General features: G+C 35.1%; 1 protein-coding gene across 3 annotated transcripts in view; it reads right to left on the bottom strand.

Annotated features, from left to right (window-relative positions):
• Positions 1-1,611: 1,611 nt before the first annotated feature.
• Positions 1,612-9,876, bottom strand: part of LOC150100955 (adenylate cyclase type 2-like) — a 176,415-nt gene continuing 168,150 nt past the window's right edge. For all 3 annotated transcript variants that reach the window (XM_090401092.1, XM_090401093.1, XM_090401094.1), the window contains one exon: positions 1,612-2,268. In XM_090401092.1, coding sequence (XP_090257218.1) covers positions 2,134-2,268 — 135 coding nt within the window. In that variant the 3' untranslated portion in view covers positions 1,612-2,133. The remainder of the gene's footprint in view (positions 2,269-9,876) is intronic.

Here is a 9,876-nt window from a genome sequence, read left to right as displayed (position 1 = left end):
CCAGGTAGATACAAACTGATGGGATGCACAATGGGACGGTGAAGATTAGGCATTAAGTCAGAAGCACCGATCGGTTCTCTGTATTCCTTCAAAGGCTATGGTGGCGATCTCTTCTCATTTATTTAGCTTTGATCCTTAAGTGATACCGCTTTATTTATTTATTTATTTTTTTATTAAAAGCGAGTTTTAACTACTCATCTGCGATGCGACCTTGTAACTAAGCCTTCTAGCTGATGCAGTGTAGCCACTTGGAGCAACCAAAGCTATGAGGCCAGTGTACTATGCCTGTTAATAGCATGTGTTATTCCCAGTTTGCCTGTTTTTTGTGGAATGAAAAATCTGAGTTTTGCAGGGGGGGGGGGAACGCTTGCACCACCCCATAAGACCGGCTAACTCACTTCAGCTGAAAATTGTTATAACATCCTTTACGTTCTAGACTGGATTAGAATCCAGGTCTTTCCAACCAAAGGGTATTATCAGTATCGACTGAGATACGTAGGCTCGATGTAGTCACTATAAAATTTTAATCTTGCTATATTTTGTGTCGAATATCATTGACTTCAGTTGCCTTTCCAATTTTATGCCTGATAATTTTTCAAGTATATATATATATATATATATATATATATATATATATATACCTAACACAATATATTTAATGTCTGAAATAATGTGGGTTCTACGGTCGATTTTCTTGAGTTTAGGGGACGAAAACCCGAGTTTCAGGGAGGAAAAACCCGCTTGCCCGTGCAGAGATCGACTACCTCGGGAACCGGTCGAAAAAAGGCTTAGAAAACTTTCCTCTAGTCGCCGACTAGACTCGAAACCAAGTCTTCCTTCGTGCGGCCAAGCGCCGTGGTGCAAACGCTACATCCACTGAGCTACACAGGCTCTCTGAATATTAATTTATTCAGTTTAAACTCCAATACTCATTCACGGACAGATAGGTGTACACAGAGCATTCCTTGTGTTTCGTGAAGCATGCCTAAAATAATTGGTCCATGAAAAAAAAATACTGCTACGGTATTTTGTTTTCCATGGACAAAAGAAAAGTTTGCTGCAAAGCTTTTATTTATTTATTTTTTTTTTTTTTTGACACAAAACTGGGCGTTAGAGTTGATATGTCATCTACTGTCATGTCACATGTGTTTGGTGTATTTATTTTTTATGTGAATTTTGCCTACGATAGGTCCTAAATCTATTGTACATTTAGTACCGTTGATGAGCTACCAATTAAATAATTCGGAAACCTTGCTCTAGGGTCCAAACATGTGGAATTTTATTAAGCCATTTTAGTCTTTCAGGCAGGGTGGTAGTCTCACTCCATGCGATGAAATTCATCTTCTATACAGACATTCACAAATATCCACACCCGCAGTAGGCTTTTAACCCACTGTCTGTTGGTTGTACAGAGGAAGAGTTTATCTACTCAGCCAAACAGGCCGGTAGGGGAAATAGTAATTTCCATTTAAGGAAAATACTAGTTTTCCTTATTTTATCCATCAAAATTACAGGTATGAATGCCTTCAAGGCATGGCTCAGTATTGCTTTGTGATAAAAAGCTATAGAAACCTTGGCCTAGAACAAGGTATGATGAATCAGTAATTATTTCTTTTGTCATAATTTATTTCTGATGACTAACAATAATCTAGTTTATTTACATTCTTACAGCAACAGCTGTTAACGGAGAAACAAGAATTATGATATTCCAATTTTGATTTCTTATGCAGTCTTTAAGATAAGCAGCATTGCGCGGAGCGAAGCTTGATATAAGACAACACAAATTTGGTTGAAAAATTGTTCCTGTGCTCTGGAAAGGAAATATGTAGTTTGGAGAGAATTTTATAATTCTTACTTCTTCAAATTAATTTTGAAAGAAGTTTCAGCTACCGAAGTTTCCATATAGAAACTAGCCGTCCATTTTCATTTTTTGGCTTGCTGTCACAAAAAGCTGCTTTGAAGGACTGTCGTCATTGTATCTGCAACTCGAAGCAGAATATTCATTTACGTTGACTAGATTGATGTGCGAGTCTGCAGTTATACGATACGCCACCTTTTGATTCATGAAGTCATCCAACGCTTCCGCAAAGCCATAAAACTGAATTAGTCTTCGCGTGACACTCGGAACAGTAACTATAATTTTGTCACTTCTCGAGGGTGGACGAGATACGTAGTCATCCAGCCTTTGCCCTTAACAAAAATATCGCCTCGGCATTCGATATCGTATTTGCAGTCTTCGGATAAAATCGTTGCCACTTCTTCAGTAACCTACAAAGAAGAAGAAATTTATATTAGAACAATATATAAAAAATCATAAAAATATCACATAGCTCCTAAATTTTTACTTAGAAGTATGACTTACTGGGTTTATTCAAAAGAATATAGCTGCCGTTAAAATAACAACAGTAGGCTGCGTATTAATGTTATTTTCTGATTAAGTTATCATTAATTGAACTTTTGAATATATTAGAATGCATTGTGAAGAGTACAAATTTGAACCTACTTCGATATCCTAGAAGTAGGGATGATTTCTGTATAGAGTAATAGTTTAAAATTGTCTGAAATCACTATAAGATTGGAAAAAAAATTGAAAGATGAAGATTATGATGACATATACATTGTATTACGAAATAGGGTGAATTAAAAGATAGAATGAAAACGATAATTAATTAATTAATTATAATTTCAATTAACGATAACTTAATTAGAAAATAAAACATTAATACGCAGCTTGGTGTTTGTATTTCGTAGGATAGCTCCATTCTGTTTCATAGGTTTAGCGAGTCATACTTCTATCACATTAGAGTATTTCTCTGAGGATTCATTGTAAGAGTTATATATTCAGAGGAAGCCTGTTAAATTCAGGCGTGACATAATTAGTCTAATTTCTTGCTTATTTTAACCTTGTAGAGGCAACAACTATATTAAATATATTTGAATTTTCTTTAACTTTGTAAAATAAAATATTCTGCTGTGTTTGGAGGAGGGAGGGAGAGATATGCACTTCGTTAATTCATTAGTTTTTAGACTTCAGTTTCTTCATAATTTCATTAAAGTAATAATCTCTACAAATGTTCGATTTATTAGGTAGCATGGACGTCTTTAAAATATAAAGAAGTCCATCATTATTTGTAATGGATGAGCGAAGAATATGCAGTTGCATATGCAATGAAATTGTAAATTTATCAATTCATATCCCTCGTAGAGTTTGTTTGTTTGAGAAAATATTAACTTATTACATTTTACAGTGGACTTAAAAAAAACAAGTAATTTTCTTAAATATTACAGGAGTGTATAGGTAGGGTTTGGAAAATTTTGTGCTGGCTCACCAGTCACGCAAATATTTCACTCGTCAGACCTGGATGTACTCTACCATGATCACCTATTATATTATAGCACGTGTTTATTGCTGAATATGGTCAATTTATAAATTTTGTTAATACTATGGCTAATTTTTACCCCGTTTAATTACTAGAGTTAAAGCAAATATATGAACTACTTATGTATTATTATGTTTATCAGTCTGTGAAAAAAAAGCATGTGTTTTATAATGATGCAAGAACATTTATTATTATTATTTATTAGTAGTACACTTTTTCGCTACTTTTTCTCTTCCGCCACGTATGTCTTGAATCACTTTTATGAAAAATAAAAAATATATATATAATTTCTTCTTTACATTATCATTAAACGTTGAAAACATTCACCAGTGAGTTCCTGATTATACTTGGCTTCGAAACATTGTCGGATAGACAGGGCCAGTAGTGTTATATGAAACTCGGAAAACAATCGAAAAATAATTTATTTTTTTATAATAATAATTTATTATTATTATTATTATTATCATCATCATCAAATCTCCATGAAGTCAAAAAACTCATGCCAGGAGGTCCCCACTGTCACGGACACAATTTCTCATACCGCGCCTTAAATATATTCACCGTCTCCGCATTCGCCACACTCTCAGCCAGTGCATTCCAATCACCAACCTCTTTCCATGTAGAAAACCTGCTCCTCAATCCCTTGCTCATACTCTTCTTATACAACCTCCAGGGATGGCCTCTTGTTCTCTCCCCGCTTTCACCCATTATATGCAAAGTCTATTTCACATTAATCTAGTAATAATCTCTTAACAATTTATATCTCAATCACATTCCTCCAACATTTAGAATTGGAATTAGTATAATGGAATTAGTTGGAATTTAGTTGGAATTAGTATAATGAAATATTTTGGGAAATAAATGCCTCCTTCTCAACTTGCAAAGTTTTAAATTTCCACTATTAACGGTCAAATTCTGCATATTTTATTACTGAATAAGAAATAACCTAAATACCGCTGTCCGTTGCGTATGTACAGTATTTTTTTAATAAAAAGTATATTTTATTGATTGCTAAAATATTTATACATACAATTATTAAAAATTTTAATTAAAATCCAATGTAAACATCTTGTGTGACATTGCACCTTATAATTTTACAGAGTTCAGCACTAAGTGCTGCAATTCCTACATTGGATTTCAATTAAAATTTTTAATAATACTTTTTTTGCCTTTATATTATGTATTTACAACACATGTTCTTCTAATATTAACAATGAAGATTATACAGAATTATATATATATATTTTTTTATTTTATTTTTTATTTATTTATTTATTTTTAAGTTTGAGAAAGAGTGATTATACATACAAATTTCTGCATTTGCTTATAAGGATTACTTGTAGATGAGTGAAGCAAGTTAATCCCACCTACTTCGAAGCTTGGGTTAGCTTTTATGAAGAGAGTGGGATTTAGCCTTCACTATTTGTGTTGTTGCTACTGTTTATGTTTGGGATGTAGGCATTGGATGCTAGTGATTTGTGATGTGTATATTAGTGTTAATGGTTTCTTAACTTTGTTGGTATATTTTCCAGAGTTCGTTTTTTAATGTTCTATAGTTATCTACGTGTTTTAACTTTCTTGGTAGGTTGTTGAGTTGCGTGAGTATCTGATGTGATCGCACAAAAGAACCGTATGAGTTGTTGAAGGGTGTGGGGATGTAGAGAGTTGTTGTAGGTCGTGTTATACGATATGTGTCTCTGTTGTTTCGATATGTGATGTTGAAGTAATTCCTTGTTAATGTCATGTAGTGTTTCAGGTTTTTAATGCTCAGAATTCTGTGTATCGCCATGTGCTTGTCGGATATTAGTTGTTGCGTGTAAGGTGTCCAGATCACCGTTGACACAATTTTCCTGTGTAGTGTTTCTAATTTTGTTAGGTGGCTGTTTGATGTATTTGCATAGACTGCTATTCCGTATCTGAGTAGAGATTCGCAGATACCGTGATGTAGGAGTTTTTTTTTTTTTTTATGTTGGGTGGAATAATGTCTTTAACTTGGAAGAGTTTTGCTGCGATGATCCGGAGTTTGGTGTGTAGGTCTCCTATATGTTTTGTCAATTTAAGGTGAGAATCTATATAGAGACCGAGGTATTTTGCGTGTGTTACAGGTTTGATTTCCGAACATTGGGAGGTATTTTTGTTGTTAATGCAGCGGTATGTGTGACAACGTATCGATAGTGATGCAGGGCGTATGATTCTTGGGTTGTGTATTATCAACATCTGTGTTTTGGTGCCGTTGATTAGAATTGCGTTTTGGTAGAAGTATGTTGTGATATGGAAGTATGTTGAACCATTTCGTTTAGGTCTTGTTGTGCTTTGCAAAGAGCTGTGTTAATGTCTGTGTGGATTGCTAGTAGTGCAGTGTCATCTGCGTATTGAAATATTTGACTTCTTATGGATATGTTATGAACATCGTTAATGTATATGTTGAATAGAGTGGGTGATAATATGGCACCTTGAGGTACACCGTGTTTTGCTTGTATACTCCGACTGTGACATGTACCTATTTTTGTTACTTGTGTTCTGTTTGAGAGGTAGTTCTTGAACCATGTATGTAGTGTTCCTCTTATACCTATTGAGTATAGTTTGGTGAGTAGTATGTCATGTTCAAGTGTGTCAAATGCTTTGGTTAGGTCCAGCAGTATAAGGACGGCGTACTTGTTTTTGTCGAGAGCTTTGTTTATTGTGTCGGCGATGTCTTCCAATAAAGTAATGGTGCTTTTTGTTTTCTGAAAGCCGTACTTCTGTAAATAGTTCTGTAGTCTGGTGTGTGTTATTTTTTCTAGAATTTTTGAGATGACTGGTAGTGTAGCTATTGGTCTGTAGTTCTGAGTATCGTTTCTTTTGCCGTGTTTGTATATTGGCGTAATTACTGCAGTTTTTAGTTGTTGTGGAATAATGCCTGTATCGAATTTCAAAAAGTTCACGAGTTTCAAAATTATTGGATTTATTTGTTCAAAGTGTGTTATAAGGTCTGTAAGTCTTATTTTGTCTATTCCTGGAGTGGTCTTTGGTTTTAGTTGTATGATTACTTCTTTCAGTTCATGTTTTGTTATGGGTGGAAAATACATCGTTTGTTGTTCACTTTGTGTCGGTAGTTTTTTGTTAATCGTTGGTAGTTTGTCTTTTTTGAGTTATGTGATGTTGTTTGTGAAAGCATGGTTGAATGAGTCTGCTAGTTCCTCTTGGTTTGTGTCCTGACCGAAGCTTTTTGCAATAAAATCTTGTGCTGAAGTTTTTCTTTTTTCGGGTTACTAATTCGTTGAGTGTAGCCCATGTTTGCTTAATGTTGTCGTTATATTCAATGAATTTTTGGAAGTAGTAGCGTCTTTTTGCCCTACGAATTTTTGTTGTTAGTTTATTTCTTGTGTTTTTGTATAAGGTTTGTAAATGTGTGTTACTGGGTGACTTTTTAAGGTTTTTTCCATAGATTTTCTTTTACAGTAACAGTATTTAGCATGTCGTCATTTATCCATGGATTGTTGTCTGTTTGTCGCCTCGTTTGTGTAGGTTTTGTTGCTTTTTTGTATATTTTTGTGAACTTTAGTTGAAAATTCTCGTATAATGTTACAGGATCGTTTATTTTAAGTAGGGAATTCCAGTCTGTATTTTTTACTTGGTTATCGACAATGCTCTTTAGTACGATCGAGTTTTGTCGACTTTTTGTGGTGGTGGGAGGGGGGTAGGAAACGTAATAAAACGAAGTTGAGACAAAGTAGTGATCGGCAACTTTTACGTTAATTACTGATGATGTATGGATGGGAGCCCTTATGTTGATATGATCAATGCATGATTGTGTTAGTGAGTTATTGAGTATTTCTTCTCTTGTTGGGAGTTAATGGTAGGGTTTATGTTGTACTGACTTAGTATATCAAGATATGTGTTAGTGGTTGAAGAAGCGTGGTCAAGAGTATTTATGTTAATATCTCCTATTAGGATGAGCCTGTGTGTTGTACGCGGTTCGATGCCGCTTAGCCATGTTTCTAACTCGTGAAGAAAACTGAGTGGATTATTATCTGGGGGGGGGGGTCTGTATATTGTGTTTATTGTGCATTTGATACTATTGTGGCTATTTGTGAGTTCCAAAATTAGTGTTTCCGCATGTTCGAAGTAAGTTTGTTTTTCTGTCACATTGTAATTTTCTTTGATAAATGCCACAATCCCACCTACTCTTTTGTTTGGTCTACATAAGTTGTAGGTTTGATAATTATTTATGTTGTATGCGTAAATTTTTGTGCCGTTTATTGCAACTTCGGTCAGTATTAGCGCATCTATGTTTATCATGGTATAATTGAGCTGTGTTATCAATGTAAGCCAGTGTTTTTTTTATACTTCTTATGTTTGTGTGTATGATAGTGAAGTTGGTGTTGGTGGAAATGTTGTCTGACCATTTCTTCAAAGAGTCAAAGACCTTGAAGTTTATGTTGTCTGACTGGATATGTTAGCCTATGTTTGAGATCTCCATTATGTAGTTTTTAAATGAGTTCTAATCTTATTCTTAAGGATGTGAAAAGTTAGTGTTTTATATTGGTAGGCTGTGTAAGTCGGATTCACTTGTAATTATGTATACTTGAGTGTTTTCATTCTTTCTCAAAAATATCTGGGAATTCTTTGTTCACAGGAACTTGTAGTTTTTCTCTGTTTTTTTCTTCCTTGCCTGGTATAGAAGATTTTTGAAGTATGGAGTCTTCAAAATATGAAACCCAGACCGGTTTCAACCTTTTTTGAGGTCTCCTCAGTGAGTAGCTAGACCCTAAATACCAAGGTTATAGTAATACGGAGCTTTATCAACTTTACCTATAGAAGTTGCAACAAGGAGACCTCACTGAGGAGACCTCAAAAAAGGTTGAAACCGGTCTGGGTAGTGACCCCACCCATAATGCATTGCAGTATACATCTTCTAGTGAGATGTGCTTTACATTATGGGAAAATACTAAGAATAGTGATCAGAGCTTTACCCACCTTTAAAATGAGTTGCCCTGGTGTTATATCATCTTTAGACCTGAACTTTGTTTCAGGCGCAAACTTAATTGTTTGCATACTTGGGATTAGGAGTTAAAATAACCAAGTTTATAAAATAACTTGTTTATCCTAATATACAATATCCCCAAGTTAAAAAAGTTATTTTATATATATATATATATATAAACAAAAAAAAATCAGCTAACGCCTTTTTATTCCCGTATACGGGAGTAGGCGAGGCCATTTAGCCCTATCTAACTTTTGGAGACTCAGTGGGCAGTTCAATCTCCACTGGTACCCAATTAGAGATAGCTGGCCCAAGGCTATCACTAATTAGCAGTACGCAGTGAAGAGAGAGACGGCTCAAATGTGCCGCCATCTCGTGGTCCCTAACCCTAACACAATATATTTCTTGTCTGAAATAATGTAGGTTCTACGGTCGATTTTCTTGAGTTTACGGGACGAAAAACCCGAGTTTCCGGGAGGAAAAACCCGCTTGCCCGTGCCAGAGATCGACTAACTCGGGAACCGGTCGAAAAAAGGCTATATATATATATATTAACCCCACACCTATTACACAACAATGGTATGTGTGTGAGAAAGTGATTAAGGGAAAATAATATGTTAAAGTGCTTCTTGAAGAGTCAGGAGTTGTAAACATCGAAAAAACCGGTGTGAGAAGGTTGTTCTAAAGACCAGAGGTAGATATAATGAAGGAAAATGATGCGCGTTGGTTCAGTACATTTGGAGCTGGACCGTATGCGGATATTGACCAGTGACTTCTCTTTTTCCTAAATGATTAGAGGAAACCAGAGGAATGGTAGAGGTCAAACAAAGGCAATGAAAGTGCCTGTAAAAAGGGATAAGATAGTAATAGAGTGCCTATGTGAAAGCGACTGGAAGAAGTCTGTAAAAGAGGCATCATCCTTTATGTGGAATGCTTTCCTGAATACAAAAAGAATTTTTAAGGGAGGTTTCCGCCGGTGTACCACTCAAAATGTCAGAACAGTATTCCAGGGTTGTTCATATTTAGGATTTATAGTATTAGGAGTTAACTAAGAGAGAATGAGAAGTAGTGTTTTGAACGAAAAATAATACCGTTCAGGCTGAGACAGCAATATATATGATATGTTTACACCAGGATAGGTTGGATGCTAAAGGCCCTAGAAGGAAAGCTGATCTTGAAAGGAAACTGAAACATTATTAAAGGTAGGAGGGAGTGACATACCATCTCTCTTGCAAGTAATAAGAGATAACTGTATTTTAATAGCATTGAAATTCACTGAATTGTCTTTACCTCAATTGAGAACAGTGAAGAAATCAATGTTTAAGACACTGGTTATGGAAGTTTTGAAGCAGTAACCATACCTATAGTACCATACCTATAGAATACTTATAGTACCTGAATACTATAGGTATTATCAAATGACTCTTCTTCTCCCTTTTCAAAAATGAAAAGGAGGAAGAGGTGGATGAGAGTACAGAACCCTGGAGTATTTAAAGAAAATGATTAGATGAAGCCATCCACCAGGACATG

This window comes from Typopeltis vanoorti, chromosome 12, assembly GCF_054136105.1.
Source record: "Typopeltis vanoorti isolate ZY-2024b chromosome 12, IOZ_Tvanoo_1.0, whole genome shotgun sequence".
Lineage (NCBI taxonomy): Eukaryota > Metazoa > Arthropoda > Arachnida > Uropygi > Thelyphonidae > Typopeltis > Typopeltis vanoorti.
The sequence above is the reverse complement of the archived record's forward strand: the minus strand, read 5'-3'. Positions and strand labels throughout refer to the sequence as shown.